Genomic DNA, 22,584 nt, shown 5'->3' with positions numbered 1-22,584 from the left:
CTTAATTGGGCCTTTCTGCTCCTCTGGGTGTAGAGATCTCCTCCTCCAGCTCCAGTTGGTGAGGTTTTGGTGCCACTGAGGTGTCACTTGGCCTGGAGCTGCCTGCTGTGTCCCTGCTGTGTCCCTGCTGAGGATGCTGTTGGGGATGAGCTGTTCCCATTGCCTGTTTCCTAAATTCTGTTGGAGTGGGAATCCAAGGGACCATTTCATGGTGCACAGGTGTGTGGAGATGGGGTGAGAAAAGCTTTGCCAGCAAGATCATAAAACATTCACTGCCACACCTGCAGCCTCCAAAGGCAATCCTCCCTACAGTGAGAAGATGCTCCCAGGGAAAATAGTTACTATAGTGACGAATGGCCCTGGTGTGTTTGAGGGCTGGATCACCAAGTTGAGTAATAAATGTGTAGGTGTCTATTTTTAAAAGCTTTTGTGAGGAGGAGATTGCAGACAAATTTTCTAGGACTACAGCAAAGTGATAGGTTTTTCTGTGCTGAGGTTTAAAAATAATCATCGTCTGTCTTGAGAATGAGATGACCTCATTAAAAACAAAGAAGCTTGTATGTCATCCTGTGGAGCCTCCTGGCAGTGATTCTTGCAGCAGCCTTCTGAGTTCCAGCCACAGCTCTGCTGGAAGTTTGAGTTCCTCAAAACTCTGTGTGCACAGCAAGCCCAGTGTCACAGCTGGAACTGAGGTGCCTTTAGCTCATCCTGGTCTGTGTAGCACATGATGAGCAGCGGGTTTTATTCAAACCAGAAATGAGGATATGCTGTGTGAAAAATAAATAACTAAACAGAAGCCATTGAAAATAAAACCTGACTGCAAAGATTCTCCTGTAAAATGCTGGGTTGAAAAGCTGTTTGGTTTTGTAAGAGAAATGGTATGAGTGGAAGTATCTGCCACAACTCATGATTGTGTCCTCTGGCTTGGCTTCTTGCCCAAGGGCTTGTCTGCCTCGCACCTGCTGTGTACCTGTGAGTGCAGGAGGGAAGGGGAGAGCTCAGCAGGGCTGGCAGGGTGTTTGTCAGGGGCTGGTGGCTCAGGCTGTGGCTGGAAGAGGAGCTGACAGGAGGATCCTGAGTGATCCAGGTGCTGCCTTTGTTGCTGCTGCTGTGGGTGAGCAAAGTGCAGGAAATCCCCTGGGCTGTCCTCTCACCGTGGAGTCATGAAGGATTTCATCCCAGGCCATGTGATCTGTGCTGAACTGATTACAGTAAGGCTCTCCTGTTTAAATGGCTTTACTTTGTTAGGGGCTCTGAGGAGCCCTGCAAACACAGGGATTAAGTGGGTTTATGCATGCTGTGGAAGCCTGGCCCTGGCTGTTGGTTTATAAACCTCCCTTCTCGCTGACCCAAGCTCAGTGTTTGCTAAGTGCACATCCACCTGTGTGCACTTCCATCCTGGTGGCTCTGAGCCTCACCAGGAGCTGCCCAATTGGTACCAAAATGCAGTAATTACAGAAATAACATTTCCTGGTTTAGGCAGTTCAGAATTGATTTCTGTTACCACTGCAGTATTAACTGCAGATTTGTAAGTGGCACAGGTCACCCATCTCCAGCTCCTGCTAGGAATCTCTGTACAGCCATGTTTAACAAACCTTCTGTCAATCAAAACCTGGTTATACAGGGATTATTTGCCTTCAGTTTCCCATGTAATGAGGTTTTTGATTGACAACAGTGGAGTTCAAGAATATAGAAAGGCTTTCTGAATCTAAGATGAGCAAGTTTTCATTTAATACTGTTTGCACATGATAACATTGGCTTCCAGTTTTATCTGTGATAGCAAATGAAGGTGATCAAAAATCAGAAATATAGAAACCCTTCTCATTTTAAAGTAATGTGACTTAGAACACAGAGGTAGGAAGCTAACTTTCTCTTTTGTGCTGTGGGAATGGGATTTGGACATCATTTGCTGTACAAATAGTTGAGCTACTGTGGGCAAACATTTTGCAAAGATGGAAGTGTCTCAGGATGTTCAGCATGGCTGGTGGGAGCTGTGGCTTTACCCTCTGCCTGAAGACTGTCAGATGCTCCTCAGATTAGGAAGCTGGGTGATGCTGTTCTTGTAGCTCTGTTACCAGGATTAGTTTCTGAACAGCCACCTTGACCTGCTGTGTGTGGTGGTTGCTGTGGGTACCTGTTTTCCAGGTGTCCTAATGAGGAATTGCACTTCTTCAAGTAAATTTGTATTTCTTGAATGAAATGAAATACAAAAATTGCATACTGGAAGATGAGAAAATATCATGTAAATGGATAAATGTAGGTTGATATGTTATTTTCAAAATACTAATTATTCCTAATAATGACCCCAATTGAAACATACCTATGGGGGAATGGCAGTCACAGGTGTGAAGAATGTGAGATGTGGGTGAGTTCCTGTGAGGTGAGTGTATGGCTTACTTTTGGGTGAGCTAGAAGGCCAGAGTTAGGCTATGATTTACAAATATCTTCTCTAGCTCAGGCTAGTTTCTCTTTTAGAGCTCCTGTGCCGAGCTCAGCCTCCAGCTTCGAAGCAGATTAAGCCCTTGAAGAATAGTTCAGACCTAACTGATGTGTGATGGGTGTCAGAGCCAAGGGAGCATGGCTGGGAGATGCAAACAAACTGCCCTCAGTCTCCTCTTCTGCAGGCTGAGCAAACCAAGTGCCCTCAGCCACTCCTCAAGCAGCTTCCCCTCCAGACCCTTCACCATCCTCTGGATGCTCTCTGATGGTTTAATGTCTTTGTTTATATTGTGGTGCCCACAACCACCCCCAAGAATGGAGGTGGGGCTACAAGGCGCAGGCAGTCCCAGGTGTTTTCTCCAGTGCACCACTTGTTTATAACACTCTAAACACTGCTGTGAATGGGTGGCATGATTGCTGCTCTGCCACTTCTGCAGGGTGCTTTGTAAGAAGATGTGCAATTCCACCCTGTGTCTGCAGTCCCTGGCACTGCACACCAGCTCCATCCAGCCCTGCAGTGATTAAACCTGGAGCCATGCATCTCCCATGTCCCAGCTGCACTGCTCAACAGCTTTGGTGAGGGACCCGAGCAAGAATCCCTCAACACAGAGCAGTAATTAAACCCATACTTGAAGTACATTGGGTGAGGGTGTGCTGCAGGCATAAAACACACGCCAGTAAATTAATTTGTGTTGCACACTGAGTAGAGTTTCTTGCAGAATTCTGCTCAAGAATTCCATCTAACATTAATATTAAACCCTGTCTTGGTAAAAAACAAAAACCAGTGTGGAGCTGCACTATCAGCCCTGGGTCTCTGGAATACTTTCATCAGGGAATGGCACTGTAGTGCCAACTTTGGTGCTCCAAAGTGTAACACCAAACTTTTAAAGCTTCTGTTCAGCTTTTGTCCAGTCTTATTTTGTTAGGAGCAGCTGAATTCCCTATAAAAGTGCTCAGAAACTCTCAGACTCAATAGGAAGCCAGGACCAAGCAACTGAAGGATGCGTATTCCTATTTTCCATATGAAATGCAGTGCATGAACTACATCCAGCCAGTTCTTTCAGTTAGAGTTTTGGAAAAAGGAAGAAAAAAGCAGGATCAGTCTGCTATAGCAATGACACAAGCCAACTGGAGACTTGCCAGTTACTAGGGCTCAGAAACAGACAATTATTTCACTTTTTGAGACTGTTATTTCCAACATATCTCACAAGGAGCACCCATCACCAAGCACAGACTAATGCCCTCCTTCCTGGCTGCCCAAAGCTTCCAACTATCCAATTTGTACAGAGGAGAAATCTGTCATTCAGGAAGCAAACAGAATAATTATTAGTGATATAACTAAGAGTGTAATTCCACTTGTTATAGACAAAATAGCTGTTTCCCCAAGTAACTGCAGCTTCATAACCATATTACTTACTTTTCTAAGCTCCTTTCCCTAGCTGTTATGGGAAAAACTGTTACAAATCAAAGTAGCAGTGGCACAATTAGATGAAAGACATGTAATGTGTTGCGTAGCAAGCCTCTGAATACAGCATAAAAATAAAAAAGAGATTATTTCCTTGTTATAAGATATGATTTTAGGGGTTGTTATGAAGACTAAAATAAACCAATTTTCCAGAAGAGATCCAAAAATGCAGTGTTTCCCCAAGCATACTCACAATGATGGATTAAAGAGTAAAAGGAGAAGCTTCTTTCTCCCAGCAGGACATGATTTAGTTAGTGCATTACTGCTGCATAAAACAGGACTGTTCCTCTGCGTGTGGGAAGTTAAAGCTAGGACACATCTGCAGGACTATTCCTTTGAAACCTCTCCTTTTCAATTTACAAAGCTTCCTAGCTGCCTTGAAAAACATCTCATCAGCTCAGGCAAACCACATTAGCACACAATAGGTTCTCCCTGTAGCTGGACTCAAAGCAGCAATGCACAGAAATGTACCCCTGTCACCACCTGCCTGTAACTAAGGAAGGGCACCTGCAAAGTGGTTTGAGCATTCCTTACCCTCCTTCCTAAGGGAAACCTTCAGATGCATTCACTCAGTTTTCACACAAAAGCAATGCACCCAAAAGTTCAGAAAATCCTGAGTCTATGACTTCTGATCTTCAGCCACAAAGAGAGAACCAAGGGGCAAAATTAAGATCTGTATATATAACACTTTTTATGAAACCCAGACTGGCCTAGTTAAAAGAGATGACACTGTCCTGCAGACCTCATTGTGGTCTGCAGCTTCCTCGTGAGGGGCAGCAGAGGAGCAGGCACCATCTGACCCATGAGCATGACAGGACTTGAGGAAACAGCTGAGGCTGAGCCCGGAGGTTTAGGTTGGAGAGAGGTGGAGGTTTTTTCAGCCAGAGGATGGTGGGACACTGCCCAGGCTCCCCAGGGAATGGTTATGGCCCCAGGGCTGCCAGAGCTCCCTGCAGGAGTGTTTGGACAATGCACAGGGTGGGATTGTTGGGGTGTCTGTGCAGGGCCAGGGCATGGACTGGATGATCCCTGTGGGTCCCTTCCAGCTCAGTATACCCCATGGTTCTGTGGTCCCAGTGTGACTGTGCCCCTCTCAGGGATGGGAGCAGCTCCATCTAGTTCAGCATTTAGCTCTATGCCCTCCCTCTGCCCTACCTGTGCAGCCTCCACGTGAACCGCCATGGTTAAATAAAAGCAGATGCCATTTTCAGAGAGGGGGAAGGTGTTAACCCTGGAGTTTAACTTAACATTGCCAACACGTTTGCTACAGTGCTTTCATCTCTGTTATCTCCAGAGAGTGGCTTGTATCTGACCTTGCTCTGCATTTTTACCCTTGTGCATCTTTGATTTGATCAACTCAGAGCAGCACATATTGGGTACTCAGGCTGAGGAAACAGCTTGATCCACAGGGAAGAGCATGGGATAAGGGATAGCAATCACAAGCATTGAGATTCTATTTTATTTTCAGGTAATCTCTGTTTTCTATACAAACACACATTTGGTACACAGTCTAGATTAAGAGCTGTAAAAATAAACCCTGCAGTGAAACTTTATTGAGAAAGTTTCACAGTTCCATATTGTGAAGCTCTGAGTTCTTTTGCACAGCAGAGCTTTAAATTAAATTGAATTTTTTTGAGAGAATAGTGATTGAAACTCTCCTTTATATGGCATAGGCAATGCTTTGAAGGGGAAATGCAACAGCAGGTAAATTAGAGGTGTTAGTGGCTTACATGGCTTTTACAAAAATGTTCCCACCCCATTCTTACTGCATACCAGACTTATAGGTCATATTTAGGGGAATTACATTAGTTGTTAAATGTTGATTTTATGTTGAAGGCTTATATATAAGTTGAAGGCGATATCTTCTGGCTGAAGGCTTTTTTCCCTGAAATTCCTCTTAACAGTGAGTGACTGTAAGATGTTAATATGGGAGTACCAGCTGGTTCTCAGTGCCTCCAGATGACATCTGCTCAGAACTCAGTAAAACTTGTCTGTCAGCCCTCCTTAATTACCTTTGGGTAGGGAAGACTTGCTGGAAAGCAAGTGTTGGTAATGGGTGCTCCTTGTGAGATATGCTGAAAATATCAGTCTCAAAAGTGAAATAATTGTCTGTAGTTGTGTGTCCAGTGTCTTGCAGAGGTGCTCTGTGTCCCCCTTTGTGCTGTTTGCGTGTGGCAGAGTTGGGTGCAGCTCTGCAGGTGCTTGCTCACCCCTTTGCTCTCAGAGTGCGCCTGCCTGGAGGGACAGTGGTGTTGTACAGTGTGTCCTGTGCTCTCTGCCACAAGGGCTTCTCTGGGAGGGCACACTCAGCCTCCATCCACCCATCCATCCACCCATCCATCCATCCATCCATCCATCCATCCATCCATCCACCCACCCACCCACCCATCCATCCATCCATCCATCCATCCATCCATCCATCCATCCATCCATCCATCCATCCATCCATCCATCCTCCACGCAGAGCACTGGGCCTGTGTGATAGATCTCTGGGCCTCTGGCACATTGTGCTTTTGGAAGCTGGGGGTGTGAGGCACCTGCAGGATTAATTCCTCCTGCCTTGTGCCTCCCTGCAGTGCTCTTTGGTTTGCAGTTTTGTTGGTGCAAGCTGAACCTCATTAACTCCGAGTGAAAGGGAGGAAAGGGACGAGGTTTTTGGTGATTAAAACCTGTGTGGCCACTCAAGGAGTGGGTACTCTCACCTTTGTGTTTAGCCACACAGGCCTTCAGAGTGTTGCTGGCTGTGCTCTGTAATAGAAAAACTCCTCAGAGCGATGCTGTGGAAATACTTCCTTGTTCAGACGGAGTGAGTTACACGTTTTCTGATACTGAGAAACTAATCTTGTTTGTCATTAATGAAACAGAGCATATTGCAATGCAAATGAGAGAAGTTGCATGACAAGTGGTCCCACAGTCCTCAGCACTTGCTATTGATTGTTCAGCCTTACTTATTCATGCTATGCAAATTGCATTTCTCATCGTGCTCCTTCTTGTCTACATATTTTTGGTACAGGACTTGCCTGCAAACAGTCTTGTTCTTTCACTGGAGAGCAGGAATTGTTTCTGGCAAAGTTCTTAATGTTCCTTTGTCGAGCGAGTACTGGCTGAGCTGGGCAAGGCTCTGGAGCTCTGTCAGAATGAATTCATCTTGCTCTAACTTCAGATGGAGAAAAGGAGGAGTTGGTGGTGTATTATTTTTATAAGAGCAAAGGCTTTAAAATGGTTTTCAGTTCTCTGTGGTTTTGATACTGAAGCCCTTGTGGCATTTGTTTTCTGGTCAGTTGTTTGGAGCAGCCATGTGGGAGTGTTCTTTTATTCATGCTAAATATTATTTTGCTTTTCAGGTACACTAAACCACTGACCTTTGCTGACTGCATCAGTGATGAGCTGCCCTTAGGATGGGAAGAAGCTTATGACCCTCAGGTTGGAGTCTATTACATAGACCACAACACCAGTAAGTGACATGCTACTGTGTTTTTGCAGAGTGATTTGTGCCTCTATTAAAGTTTACTGAACACAAAACCACAGAGTTGCTAACAGCATGTTTCAGAGTCAATGAGATCTGCAGCTCATGAAATCAAATCCTGTCCTTCTCCATCATACAAAGTATTTCCCTCTCTAAGCAGGAATTTGACACCTTTTGGGTTGCAATCTTCAAACTGGCAGCCACATTCAAGCCAATACTATGGACACACCTCTGTCAGATTTGGTTCTGCTTACAAGTCCAGCTGGGTAGCAGTGATCTGGAGTTTGTTCTACACCTGGAATTTGTCCCTGTGGCAAGACCATCAGAAACAGGGCAAAGGTCTTGTGTGGATTCCCCTGGCAGGGGTGAACTGAATGAGCTCCCTTGGCAGCAGGAGCTCACACTGCCTTTGCTGGAGGCAAAACCCTCAAGTAAGCTTGGGATGAGCTGTTCAGGGCCTTTATCCTGTGCCCTCAAACTAAGCCACTGCTAACACCCTTTGCTAGATTGCTTGATAAACCAAGAGTTAATTTTGTAAGCTCATTTGAATTATAAGAAAATACAGCATTTGTTGTATCATTGCAGACATTATAGAATAACTGTAATGGGTTATGCTAGAACAAATTCCCTGGAAAAGTAATAAGCAAAACAAATCAGTGACTTTGATTCTCTTTACAGAATAACTCCAGCTGCAGCCCAAAAATTGACAGCAGAACCATGTCCAGACCCTTTTAGGGGACCCTTGCAACTTGTGCTGAGGGAAACTTTTAAAAGACAAAAGTGCCTTGAGTTCCTTTAAGTTGTAAGGTTTTTTAAATCTTCTTCTAGGACTTCAACTGAGAACTTAAACTTTTTTTTTTTTTTTTTTTTTTTTTTTTTTTTTTTTTTTTTTTTAGAAAATTAAATGGTTTTTAGAAATAAAAATTTGGAAGTCTGGTGTGGTTTTTTTTTCCTTGGAGGATTTTTCCCCCCTTGGATATCTTCATCTTCACACCCTTCCCTTTTTCCAAACTGCCACAACTTCACCTGGCTTGAGACTGCACCCTCCAAGCTTTAGCAACTTCTCTTGAGCGTGAAAAATGCAGAATGAAAAAAACCTATTCCCAAAAGCTCTAACTTACCCCCAATATACAATACAAAGATCATAAGTTTCCAGATGTAAAGGTGACACAAATATTTTTATTTAGAACTTATGTAAATCCTGTGATTTTAGGATGACATATCTTTAAATAGCTTCATCCTAACTATTTTCTGTGAGGTAGGGGATGTTGGTTTTTCTTTTTATTGGGAAGTTTGAAAGGGTAGGCAAGCTACAGGACCACACAAAGAAGATCAGCAGGGGTGAGGAGAGGACAAACTTTGCTTTAGAAGGTGCTAAGTTGCAAGGCACAAATTTGGATCTCTTACAGGTCTGTAAGACCAGGTCTGGTGTCCATTTCACAGTCTGGGAATGGGAAATTAGCCTTGACCTGGAGCTGTGGGACATGGAAGCCTGTTGGACCCCTGGAGTGTTTCAGTTGGCACAAACTCCAGCATTGTTAAGTTTGAGGTTGGACTCAATGATCCTAAAAGGCCTTTTCCAGCCTGAATGGATGAATGCAGTTGGGACAAACCAAACATGGTTTTATTTATACATTTATTTATACATTGGAGTTGTGCAGGGTGAACATGCAAAGGTCTGGGGCAGTTACCCCAGGTCTGTGCCACTCACAGGCACCACAGGATTCAGGGGCATGCAGAGAAGCCTATCAGCTGTGCTGACACCTGCACAGTAACAGCACCTTTTAAAAACTTCCACTTGTGTGGGATGTCAGAGGCCTCAATATTTAAATGAGAATTCCAACTAAAAGGTTAAAGAGAAGAGAAACAAACTCATGACAGATTTCTTGTGCCAGCTCTAATCCAATTCATGACAGAGCAGAGCACATCCATTTACCTTAACCTAATCAAGCAGCTCAGCTTTGTGGTTCATGTTGAAGTATCCTCTGGAGAGTGTCCAAAACCTTCTTCCTCTCCAAGGTGTCTGGCAGATTCCTTGGCAGGAAGGAACTGCTCAGGGTGGGAAGGGGATGAAGCCATGTTGGGTCTTGCTCATACTGCACAAGTATTTGAGACTCATTATCAAAAATGAGCCCAAGAGTTGACTGAAATCGAAAGGCAAGAGCCATTAAAAGAAGCAAGATGGAGAACAATTGTAACCACCTCTCTGGGGGAAAATAAATACAATTAAATTGAATTGAGTACCCAGAATATTCCTAATAAAGTATTAATGCAGAGCCTTGAGTGTGCCTCTCTGGGAGAACTTTGGAGTGTGATTTGCTCAAAGAAATGATGCTGATGCAAGAATTGTAAACCTGCATTCCTCCAACACGAAGCAAGCAGATTTATTTATGACAAGCTCAACATTAAATTAGGAATTCACAAGACAACAAATGATGTAATAGCCTGCATTTCTATAGTTCTTTCATCTCACTTCTGAATGTATTATGCATTTCTCAGTAGCTGGGCTCAGTGAGAGCCCTTGGCCAACATTTTTGTTGATTGGTTTTACATGTTTGAAAATCAGAGCTCAGGGCTGCAATCAAGGGGTTGCTGTTAGTGCTTTGATTACTGAAAAGGTTGAGGTGAATATTTAGAATAAATCTGGACACAAAGCATTTCAATACCTCAGTGTGTTGTCCATCCTCTGTGTGAGCTGTCTGCTGAGCATTCCCTGGGTCAGATGGTGGGCTTGGAGCACTGGCAGTGCTTCACCACCTCACAGAGGTGTTCAGGATTGGAGGCTTTTGCAGTCTTCCTCCTCACTGCTTATAATAGAGGAATTTTCCTGCAGCAGCTTCTGCCTCCCTTCTTGGGATTCGAGGAAGAATGGGCTGCTAGTCTAAGGAAAACCTGGAAATAACCAGGCTTGAAGACTTATATTGAGGTAGACTTACAATCCAGTGTCCTGCATCTGATTCAAGAGCCACAGGCACTTTGCCAACATACTTTTGATGCTGGAAATTAGAGAGCCCTAAGTCTCAGTTGCTGTTGACTGTCCAGGGAAACTGCATGTCTGCGAATATGGAGTAGCTCCCTGGGTAACAGCAGACTTTCCCCTTGTGGTTCAACTGTGGAGAAAGGGGTTACTTCATCTGGGTGTGGGTAATGGTTATCTGGAGAATGGGATTTGGGGGCAGGAATCGAGGCAGGAGCATGGGGACATCAGAGTCTTGCAGGTTCTGTGCCCTCCTGGTCTTCCTATTGCTCCCTCCAGACCACAGTGCTGTCCATGAGGGCCCCTACACCTGGTACAAGCAGCTGCTTTTCCCTCATATTATTTTGGGGCAGTTTTTCAGGCCCAGCTTAGCTTTAATATTATATCAGCTGAAATATTTCTTCTGCTTGCAGGAGCTGTAAAGGTCCATTTAAATGCTTCTACAGACTATACGAGGTTTTTTGATGCATTTTGTGCCTTCTCCAAGTTTTGCCATGTAATTTGAAGTGCCATGTGCTCTTTTGGGTCTTGAGATATTGTTAGAAACAACTTACTGCTGGAGTAGCCAATTAATTTTCTCCTCAGCATGATCATGGACAGCTTGTGAGAAGGATTGAGTGTCCATCCCTTGGGTGAACCCTTTATTTCTAGTCTGCTGCTAAGAATATTGTCTAACTTCTCTTCCCCACATCCTGTGTACTGCTGTGTTAGTCTTATGCCTGACTCACTTAAGAGCTGCTCATACCTTCCACTCTGGCAGCTTTTACTAAATATTTAAAGAGGCTCTTAAGATATGCAGATTAGATTCCCACTGATAGTTTCAAGCAAGTCCTTTCTATTAATTATTCATTATGTGGTAACTAGGCATCCTTATTCAAGCATGTTAGTTTAGACAGTTCAGAGCACTTGGTCAACTAAGTATTGGAACCTGCTCCAAACAAGAACATGAAATAGCCTTGAAATAGAAATGAAAAATGTTTTGGGCGCTTCTTCACAAAACAAACACTGACAATAAATTTACCTCGTTAGTATTAGGACTAGCTGCATGTCTATGACCTTACCCCTTTTTCATGATTAGAAACCTGGAATGGATTGGTTGTGTTGGGGTAATGGAGATGGAAGTGCTGTAACTGCTGCATTCCCTTGTTACTGTAAACTCCACCTCCCATATTCTTCAGTCATTTACTGCTGTGCCTGCTTTCCCTAAAGGAAATGTTTTCTCCTCTCTGAGACTCTGTTAATATAATGTCATTTAAGATGCTTCCACAAATCTGTGATTTAATCAGGCTTTATTTTTGCTTGCCTCTGGAATCTGAGTGAGCAGGTTTTCTTTCCCCCCTGCAATAAAAGCCATTTGGCAGCCAAAGAGGATGGGCAGAGTTGTAATTGCTTTCATGTTGTCAGGTGCAGTATAATGCAGTTATGTGGCAATGATATTTTCTATAAGTTTTATCGGTGAAATAGTAGAGCTATTTTATTAGTAATGTTATAAAGCAGTTGCAATAAAGATAAGTATAACAGTCAATGTCAGTATCTTACAACTGTATATGCATATTCTTGGGTGGATGTTTTTAAGAGCCAGAACCAGGGCAGCTTCAGCAGCAGAGGAGATGAAGAGTTATATGACAGTTTTGTTGCGAATTATTTGATTTGTTGTGAATTGTTCTATTCAGCATGGCAGAACTCATTGGAATTCATTATGGATTAACAGTCACCTCCTTAGAAAAAAAGGAAAATGTTTTCATTCAACTTTTTTATCACAGGGATGGGGCAAGAGACTATTTTAAAATGTCATAAACAGTGGAGCTTTTCCAAGAAGCCGAACAAACCTGCATTCTGTTGATCCTGCTTTCTTCTGTTTTGTCTCCAAGAAACGACTCAGATCGAGGACCCTCGGGTGCAATGGAGGCGGGAGCAGGAGCACATGCTGAAGGATTACCTTGTCCTGGCCCAGGAGGCCATTGCTGCCCAGAAGGAGATCTACCAAGTGAAACAGCAGAGGCTTGAGCTGGCCCAGCAGGAGTATCAGCAGCTGCACGATGTTTGGGAGCACAAACTGGGCTCCCAGACCAGCTGTGAGTACTTTGTGAGCTCTGAACCTGCTTTTTCCTCGGCTGTGCACCCTGTAGGGCAGTAACAGGCACGAAGCTGGTCCTTGGATGGGGCACTGGGATGGTGTGCCATGGCACTCCTTGTTTCAGACATGGTGTCTGCCCAGCACCTGTTTGGTAGAGGCTGATGGTTGTGACACACTCCTGTGTGTGGCTCAGTCGCTGCAGTCAGTGTGCAGATTTTCTGCATGGGCTTCAATAAATGCTAAAACTGTGGTGGTTGGCTCAGTGTGAAAAAGTTAACTTACATGGTATTTTCCTTGATTTCCCTCTTTAAAGTACAGAAACACAGCAAGAAGGTCCATCTTGGATAGTGTTTCCAAGCCCTTTTGTAGTTTTATATCCCAGGTAGTTGAGTGATGGTCTAGGGGAGCTGAGGGTCTGTATTTTATGCCATGTTCCAAGTCACCACTGCTGGATTGCCTCTCTGTGTGTGCAGAACAGCAGTTTGTGCTCCATATTCTGTGTCACAGCACATCAATACCAATGTCACTTCAAGATTTGGTACAGAAATCTTCATAGAATGCTGTATTGCCTCCTTACTGGTACTAGTTAGGAGCTAGAAAATATCCAGAACAGGATTTATTTCCTGCATGTATTCCAGAATTTTTGTTATAATCCTCAGTATTGCAGATTTTCTGTGTTCTTGCCAGCCAAGAACCTCCCCCTGTTTCACTCTTGTGAGTTATGTTTGATGGTGGAGAATTCCACTGGCTAATCCTGTGCCTGGTTAACATTTTTAAGTAGTTTTCTGTCAACTGAAGGATTCTTGTTTGACAAGGAGGCTGTCCCTCATCTCTAAAGAACTGGGTTTGCTCTTTTCTTAGGAGTTCTCTACCCAGAGCAATGCACTGACAGCATGAGTTACATGGCCGAGATGGGATCTGCCTCGAAAAGCACAACCAAACAGAAATAACTAGAAATGCTTTCCCATGTTTTATAGGGCATAAACTGATGGCTGCAAGGAGCAAAATATCTCCCTTGCCTACAGCTACCTCTAACAGCATTGCACATTGGGGAGCTTCTGTACCTTCTGAGGCAGAAGGGTTTAACTGCTGCTGAGAGTTCTGCTCTTAATGGGATATTGATTTAATCTGGTGTGACACATTGTATGGTTGGTCATGTCCTCAAGGCTCTGAAAAGGCTTGCATCACATTTTTCAGTTTCTTCTGATTCTTTTCTTTCCTTTGTTTCTAAACATTCAGTGGATTGTTTGCTCAATGAGGAAGTCTGAAAAAAAAATTAAGTAAACCTTCCTGCAATGCCTGTCCCTTCAGTTCTGTTAAATGCCTTTGGAAATGCAGGAAGCCACACCACTGAATGGAGTGAATGTGTTTGGGAGTTTGAGTTAAGTGTGTTAACCTGGAACAAATCCAGACTTTGGAGATGCAGGACATGCTTTGGCCCCTTCAGTCTGCACTTTTTGTGCAGTACTTGACTGCACTATTGCCTTGCCCTGCCTTTGAGCAGTGGAAATTGGGTAACAGACCCAATGTGTGGAGGTTTGGGTGTGCAGATGGGAGATCTCTGTCTGTGGTGGGGCTGGTAGAAGTGTAGGGAGGAAGGCAGAGCTGCTGAACTGGCTCTGTGTTTGTTCCAGTGCTCTCTGGCTCCTCGTCAAGTTCCAAGTATGACCCCGAGATCCTCAAAGCAGAGATTGCTACTACAAAATCCAGGGTAAGTAGTACAAATTGACCTTTGCCTGCCATGAGTAATGTTCAGGTATTTCCAGATCTCATGGCAAATACTGAAAGGAGATGCCAAAGCAGTTGGGAGAGTTAATGTTGTAATTTAGGAGGTCGTTTATCACAATTTTCTAACGTTGCAGTCTTAGGAATTTAAAACAGCTTTTTTTTTTTCCTCCTTAGACTTGAGCCTGGCTTGGCAGCTGGCAGTGCAGGGTGGCTGTGGGATGTGGAGCTGCCTGCTGGAGAGCTGGGGTGCTCCCCAGGGACTGGCAGCTGTTGTGTGCAGGGCTTAGTGCAGGCTGGCAGCAGGGGAGGGTGTGCTCTCATGCAGAGCTCAGTTTGGGAGGAAGAAAGGACTAAAGCAAAGTAGGTCAGTGTGGCCTCTGTGGAGGAATATAAAACAGCAAGCTGTAGGGTCAGTGCATTTACAGTATGGATTATCATCCTGCTGTGCCACTCCTGCGGTGGGGCCTTTTCTCTGGGGAGCTTGGACGTGGCTTGAGGTGCTGCAGGGTAACTCCTGTCCTGATGCTGGGAATAATGACTGGAAAGGTTTTAAACATTTCTGAGCAAAGTTGTCATGTGTTTCATTGCTCTCTTTTTTGAATTTTTGTCCATTTTTCCACTTACGTGGCTGGAACTTTCCTTGAGCCCCTTGTTAAGAGGTGTGATAGCAGCTACTGGATAAAGCTCTGGCCAGTGATAAAGTTCTGATGAGGAGGCAGTCAGGGCTGTTCCTGCTCCTGACATGAGCTGATTGCCTGGAAACTTTTTTTAGAGTACTGTCTACACTGAATAAGTTTTAAACTGAATAGGTAGCACTGTGCCTAAATACTCATATAAAATAGCATTCTAAAAATGTGACACCTTGCTGCAGGTTAATAAACTCAAGAGAGAAGTAGCTCACATGAAGCAGGAGCTCCAGTACAAAGAGCATGGATTTCAAACCCTGAAGAAGTAAGTGTGTTCTCAAGATCTTTTTTTTTTTTTTTTCACAACATCTCTGGCTTGCAATGCATCCCCCACTACATAGCTGCCTAATAACAAGCTGAAATATGCTGCTGATGATATCTTTAGGCTGAAGGCAGTACACAGCCATGGGGGAGTTCTCTCAAATCAGTGCCTGTGTGGGATTGACCACATTAGAACTGACTTCATGGCAAAAAGGTTTTGAACAGTTAACTGATATTCTGTTTTACTCAGTACTGCTCAATATGGATGACACTACAGCTCATTGTGTTAATTATAAGAGCCACTGATTTAGGGCAATGAGGAAAAGCTGGGGGTGGAGTGGAGGGGGAGGAAAAGTTTCAGATATTTGCCTTTATGTCACATCTGGCATCTTTCAAATAAATATTTATTATAAGGGTCAACCCTGGTAGAATTCCTTTGAGGAAAGGGAAGGATGAAGTGGCTTGTAATTAAATTGTGCAAGCAAAAACATCTGTGCAGGTGAGTCTGTGCCTGGTTTTTGAAATCATGACTGAAAATAAGGTAATTCTCATAGATGGCTAAGCTGATTTTCTCTAGGTTAGAAACGAGGCAGCTAGCAGCAGTCTGCCCTAACACACTGTTTTGGGGATTTGTATGCACCTTTGTCCTCCCTAAGGAGTCAAAGAGATGATGATATTGCTGAAAGCAGAGTCCTGAAGCTTAATGTACTGCTGAGTAACTTAGGGAGTGGGGTCTTTAGTTCCTTCTGTTGTCCTTGTTACAGTTTGGAGTGTTTTTTGTTAAAAATCCATGTCAAGACACATGTATCTAGGATGATTCAATTAACAGGATGTTATTAAGTGTTAGCTTACTGTTTTTTTTAAATTTCTATACAGAATTGACATGAAAATGTCTGATGCTCAAGGTGGCTACAAACTTGATGAGGCACAAGCCATTTTAAGTGAAATGAAAGCTCTCAAGAAGGCCATTACATCAGGGGAGAAGGAAAAACAAGACCTTATTCAGGTATTGAAACAAGATGACTTTATAGTATTTTGTGTCACCATTGCTAGAAGATTGAATTTCTGAGAAGTAATTTAAGTATTTTGTATTTCAGATACGTAATTGAGTTTTTTATTAAACTAGTTTTGTGTTGTGGTTGAACCACAGCCTCTGCAGTTCTTTCAGATGGTGGAAATGAGAAGTATAAAATGCAGTCCAGCCATGCCTGACCTCGAGTTTGCAGAGTCTGAGTGGGCACAGCAGACATGGTCAGATCTGAGTCATGGGGTTAGGCTGGAGTTACGTAGCTGCTGAGGTACTTTGGGCAGAAATGAGCTCACCTCATGATTTTTTTTTTTTTTTTTGTGGTTTTAGAGCTTAGCCAGGTTAAAAGACAGCTTTGTGAATGACAGAGGATCCCAGTCAGACCTGTGGGCCAGCAGCGTGTCTGTGGAAAGCTCCAGCCCTCTGCTGCCCCGGCAGTACCTGGATGTCAGCTCCCAGACAGATGTGTCAGGAAATGTGAGTAATGTGTGAGAATGGAGACATTCCTCTGAACTGTGTGTAGAGCTACCTCACCATGAGTTTCCAAGCATGGACAAGTTTTTGTGAAATCATAACTTCTGGTTTGAACTGCAGCGTGGCTTTGTTTCTGTGTGCAGTGTTAATGTATCACTGGGGGCAGCCTGGTATTTCCCCACACTGTCTCTATCAGAGCAACCCAGGTAGCAATAAAAGGGAAGGAGGTTTGATTTTACCTGTAGGTGTAGCTTCTTGTGATACAAACACCCCTTCAGCTGTTTATAGCAGTAATTTATGAGACAAGAAACATTGAGCAGCTCTGTATGGGCTTCAATGAAGACTCCTTCCCTAAGAGTGTTTGGCTTTCACTGGGTTACAAGTGACAGCAACAGCATATTTTCAGCTATTTTGATGCCACCACCAAAGCTGTAGTGCTCATAAACCTTTAGTCCCACACGTGCCAGGAGATCAGAAGTGTCAGGTTGGTCCCAGCCTTGGTAAGGACTCAGTCAGTGATGAGGATACATCTTATTTCTCACAGGACAGCACAGAGCCTCTCCTGTGAGCCTTTAAGTAAAGGTTTGCAGCCACTTGCAGTCAGGGCCACACATGTTGGTAAAGATCTGCAGATTTGGGCATGATGAAATGTCCCTTGTCTATAAGATTTTACAGCCAAAGCAAGATGTCATCCAATTCAAACTGCAGTGAAGCACTTAAGGATGAAAAGAGCATTTAAGATGAAGGATTGCAAAGGTATTTGTGTGTTCATAAAAATAGAAGCCCAAGACAGATGTGGTGGATTTTCTCTTTTTCTAGGCCAGAAAGGGCCTTTGAATCTTGTTGGAGTTTAAGTATTTGAAGAAATAATGAAAAATGTATTTAAGTGCATCATGTTCCTGTGCTGTGATTGTTTTAACTAGGAAATTGCTAAGATCAAGTGTCACTTGTAAGAGTGTCAAGGAAATATCAAAGGAGGGGTGGTTGCTGAGTTGCTGATGTGGTGTTTTTGTCTCAGTTTGTGGGCAGCAGCAGTAACCAGCTGGCCGAGAAGGTGCGACTGCGGCTGCAGTATGAAGAGGCAAAGAGAAGGTAATCCTTTGGCCCATTGCCCTCCTTGGTTGTCACACAGCTCATTCTGAGGACAAAATTCACTAGAAGAGGTTCCACCAGACTGAAACCCAGCATTGCTGCTTAGTAAATGTGGTCATTTTTGAGCCAGTGACACAGTAGGCTTTTTGGGCCAGTGTTATCTTTCAAGAAATAAATAACCATCCTAGAAATTACTAAGGCCTGACTAATGCATGAAGAATTCAGTCTGGCCACACCTATGGGGACATAAGTGGTTCTGCTACCTGTTGCCAGTGCTTCCCCATTCCTAATAAGGAGACTGTACTGCAAGGATCTCCTTGCCTTGTTTGAAATGAATGAATGCTTGTGTGCCTAAGTGTGATAAGGAGAAATGTATATTGTGCTAACACCTTACATCAAAATAGGGCCAATGCTGCAATTCCAGAGCTTATCTGTAAGAATGTAAGTTTGCACCTTTGCCCTCTGATCTCAAATGAATAAAGAATAAATAAAAAAAATATTCTATCTACTTAACAGGCCAATTTAAGCAAAAGCTTTCCAGGATTTACTTTTTAGTAGATAATAGCTAACACAACTGCATAGTTAAATGAAAAACCACCAAGAATTATTACTTAGACTTTGGCTGGCCTAGTCTTTGTTCAGTAATGTAACCATTGCTGGTGGTGATCTTCTTCACTTTTAACTGCTCTAGAGGGACTTTGCAACTCCAGAATACCAAAGTTCAGATGCATGGTACAATCTGTGCTTGGGATACATGCAAAGAGAAGGCTTCTTCTCCAGCCTCTGGTTAGAAGTAAGAGCCTTCAGGCTGAGGTTACTCATAATGCTCTCATTTTGGTGTTCTGGAGTGGCCAGTAGGCCATGCTTCTCAGTGGCATAAAATTTGGTCTGTGTCTGTGGCAGTTGTCAAAAACTGTGTGCCCAACTGCTTCTGACACAAATTTATATTTCTTTTCTTAGGTGGAGCAATTTTATCAGAACTGTTTATTTTGCCAGTCCAAGATCTGCCAAACCACCTTGATATTTAAATGATTCAGTGACTTTTAAAAGCAACATTAAAAATACCGTTCCAGATGCAGTGGTTAATTTGGCATGTTAAAATTGCCTTTTACTTTTAAGCTTTGCTGAAAGCTTCAATTTAATTCACACTGACTTTACACATTCAGATTGAAGAGGAATACTCTTCCTTTATCCTGTATCTTTTCCAAGGAGGGGCAAGTGAATAATGACAAGCCTGCTCTTTTAATATGCTCTTTATAAAGAAAGAGAACTTTATAAAGGCAGCACTCTGGTTCATTTGAAGTGGTGATGAGGAGCATACAACACACCTTGCAGTTAAAGAATACTTGCTGCTCATACCCCATATTTTTCTTAGTTTATCTATAGGTTTTTCTCAAAGTTTAAAAAACCTTTTCATGAGGAAAGATAGCTCTAAATGGACATGAATAGTTGATGCTAAAATAGAAAGATCTCCAGCTATCAAAGTACCATGGCTTTGGCACAGTGTTACCAAGTATTGTACTTGTACTAGTACAAGTACTAGTATTTAGTAGGAGCTGCAGAAACAAATACCTTGACTGGTTTAAAGCTGGAACAATACTATGGATATAGTGACTCACAAGGAACCTTCTGTTCCTGTGAAAATTCTTCCTTGTGATGTTTGAAGTGTTTCCTGTCCCCACAGCAGCATTAAAATGTTCCAAACACACAATAGAAGATTAAGTACTTTGCCCACGCACGAACTGTGAAGGAGCCAAGTGATGGAAATACATGGGTTTTATTAGCTCTGTGGTATCTGGAAAGCTAAAACTTAAGGTTTGAAATCAAGTTGGTCCTCATATTAATTAGTTTAGAAGTACTAGATCTGTAAGGGGCTGGTGCTTTAGAAAGGCTCTGGCAGACACTGTTTGCACCACTTCTGTGGACCAGACTAAAGGCTCAGCTGTGGGTGAATATCTGACTGAAGTTCACCACCAGAACTGCCAGGACCCAGTCCCCTTCCCCACCACTAATTCCTTTCCTGTCACAGCTCAGGCGGACAACAGACCCCTAGAGCAGGTAATATAAAACCAAAAAACAGACACAGGGCAGCTACAGTGACAAACCTTTGGCTTAATCATATTCAAAACTGAGAATGGCATCATGTCAAAAAGCTTGTCATTGCTACATCTCAGCAAGGAGATGGCTGCTGCAGCACAAATGTAATCAGAGATGCAATTAAATTATGTTGTGCAGCTTCAGACACGTAGCAGTAACTCAGTTGTGTAACACTTACACCCTGCACTGTTCTGATTTCTGCAGCAGTTAAACTTTCAGCTTGGGTTCTGTGTGACTGGTGGTAACTCAGGGATTTTAGAAGTACGTTTTTTTAATCTCCTAAAATGAAATACTTTAATGTCACATTAAGCAACATTACAACAATGGTGGGTATTTGACTGGTCAGTTTTTAAACCACACCTCCTACTTAGACTGTGTTTTTTTTCTCAAGAGCAGAAGCTTATCTGGTACAGGATTGTTAATTACTAGTTGTAGATACACATCTTGTGCTCCTGTGGAGATGCATGTGCTCTGAACAATCTCTGGAGACACTAAAAATGTTATGTGCTATGCCTGTGTTGTATAATAATAGAAAGTACTAACTTTCCCTAATTAACAAAAAAAGAGCCTTGTTATGACAATGAATAAATCATCTCACTGCCTTTTCTTTGTAGAAAGAGAGCAATTAAATAAAACTTGAGCTTCCTGTTGTGTATATTCAGTCTGGTGGCCATTCAGAGAGGTGGTGTGACCTGAGGCCAGCACTGCAAGCCCAGCCTGGCTCAGCACTGGTTCAGACTCAGGCTGGAGTGTTCAGCCAAGTGCAGACCTTCTGCAACGTGTTTCTTTTGTGATGGTGCTGTTCCATTGGAAAAATAAAGTAATAAACCTCATTTTAGCTGAGAAGGGGGAAAATAATGATCATGTACCAAAGGCAGAACTGGAGGTTAGTTTAACAAAGCTTTTAGACTCGGAAATGCATAGAGAACAAATTCCAGTGGAAAAGCCATATGCATGCAAATGTATGCCAAAAGTGATCAGATTTATGCCAGCCAATCCTCTTAGACTCATATCCCTTCAAAATGCACTGAGGAATTCTTGGATTATTAATTAATGCCACTTAATTCTTCATTGGAGCACAGTATTGCACTTAATCAGGCACTCAAAAACAAAGCAGCTCTTAAGACGACCTAAAAATAGTTGAGCTGAATATCTATCAATTATGGAACTTTATTAGAGTAAGCAACCTGCTGTGGGAAATGGGTTTACAGAAAGTGATGCTTCTCTTCAGAAGGGTGATCTCATGTCTGTCTCCTGTGGTGGTGCAGGCAGGTCAGTGTCTGTGAGCCTGATCCCTCACAGGCTCTCTTGGGCTCAGGTTCCTCTTGGCCTCTGGAGCTTGGAAGACAAAGCTTTATTCTTCAGGGCCATTCAGGAGCCTTGTAGCTGCTGCTGCCCAGATCTGCATCTTATTGCTTACTCCACACACTTTGTTTTTTGCTTTGTGGCTGCCTTGTGTGCTGTTTTGCTGGAAGCACACACCAATCTCTGCACTTCTGCAGCATAAAGCAAATTCTACAGAGATGAATCCACATCAGTACCTGCAACTATTTGCTGTGCCTGATTTAAGTCCAGTAAGTCTGTCACCAGATCACAAAGCCCTTTTCAAAGAGAGAAGCATATTGGACATTCATGTTACATGTCACTTCCATTTCTTATGTATTTACTAAACCCAAGTGAGGGATTAACCTGACTTCCTTACATGAAGAGGCACATATGGCTTGCCTCTCTGATGTTCGGTCAGATGATTTTTTTTTTGCAAATATCTTGCAAAGTACTTTTTTCTCCTTGTTTGCCTTCTAAGTTTTTCAAATTTTTTTCATCTCAGCCCATTCTGTCCTTCCCATTCCCTGCTTCCCATTTGATTTTTTGGATTGGGGGGGTTCAGAAACACAGATCCTTGGTAATTCTAATTCAGATTTATCTGTACTATTGTTTCTCAGCAAACTACCATGTTCAGCCTGTCAGGTCTTGAGCAGTTGCAGTTTAGTGAATACAAAGGAGGCAGCTTCCTTTGGGAGGACTGCCTTTGGTTCTGTATCCTGGCCTGCTGCTGGTTTTCTGCTTCTCTCTGTGTGTTGCATTGCAAAGCTGATCATTTGTGGACCTAACTGAGCAGGTCAGATATTTGGGAAGTTGAGAACAGGCAGATATTTGGAGTGAGCAGCCTCCTTACCTGCCACAAGCTGTGCTCTCCTCCTCTGTCAATCAAAGCTCTTGCTCAATTCTGCATCTGTATTGTTGCTGCTTTTAGTCATTATCTTCCTCCCTGAGCTGATGTGGTGCTGAAGGACTGATGATACAGGCTTTCACCTGAAATCTGGAATGATACCTGTAATGAAAATAGGCTTTGATTCTGATGCAGACAAGCAGCTCTGGATTTTGGTAGGATCACATTGCCTCTCCAGCTCCTCACAATATCAAGTGCAGATTGCACCAGAAGTAGCTCCTTAAAGTGTCCAGAGTGTTGAATCAACAGGTGGATTCTTGCAGTAGCAGCATGGAGATATGATTCACTTCCTCATTGCAAAGACAAAAAAGAGTTTCTAAGCTTTTGACTAAGCACTGATCTTTATCTGAATCGTACATGAGGAGAACACAGTTATTTCCATAAAAGTGATTAAAGACTAGGTAACTATCACATCACACCCTCCACACAAACTACTCTCAGGTCACAGCTGTAATGCATATAAAACACTTACAGTATATCTGATCACCTTTTCTGGCATTCAGAACTTTTGTTGTATTATTCTCTGACTGGTGGACACTGCATATTAGCCAGAAAGTTCATTTTC

General features: G+C 43.1%; 1 protein-coding gene across 1 annotated transcript in view; it reads left to right on the top strand.

Annotated features, from left to right (window-relative positions):
- Positions 1–22,584, top strand: part of WWC1 (WW and C2 domain containing 1) — a 66,972-nt gene that overhangs the window by 23,676 nt on the left and 20,712 nt on the right. The window contains exons 2-8 of the mRNA XM_059483755.1: positions 7,249–7,358; positions 12,219–12,422; positions 14,059–14,135; positions 15,024–15,103; positions 15,976–16,105; positions 16,457–16,603; positions 17,619–17,692. Of these exons, the coding sequence (XP_059339738.1) occupies positions 7,249–7,358; positions 12,219–12,422; positions 14,059–14,135; positions 15,024–15,103; positions 15,976–16,105; positions 16,457–16,603; positions 17,619–17,692 (822 nt within the window). The remainder of the gene's footprint in view (positions 1–7,248; positions 7,359–12,218; positions 12,423–14,058; positions 14,136–15,023; positions 15,104–15,975; positions 16,106–16,456; positions 16,604–17,618; positions 17,693–22,584) is intronic.

Source organism: Ammospiza nelsoni, chromosome 16 (assembly GCF_027579445.1).
Source record: "Ammospiza nelsoni isolate bAmmNel1 chromosome 16, bAmmNel1.pri, whole genome shotgun sequence".
NCBI lineage: Eukaryota > Metazoa > Chordata > Aves > Passeriformes > Passerellidae > Ammospiza > Ammospiza nelsoni.
The sequence above is the reverse complement of the archived record's forward strand: the minus strand, read 5'-3'. Positions and strand labels throughout refer to the sequence as shown.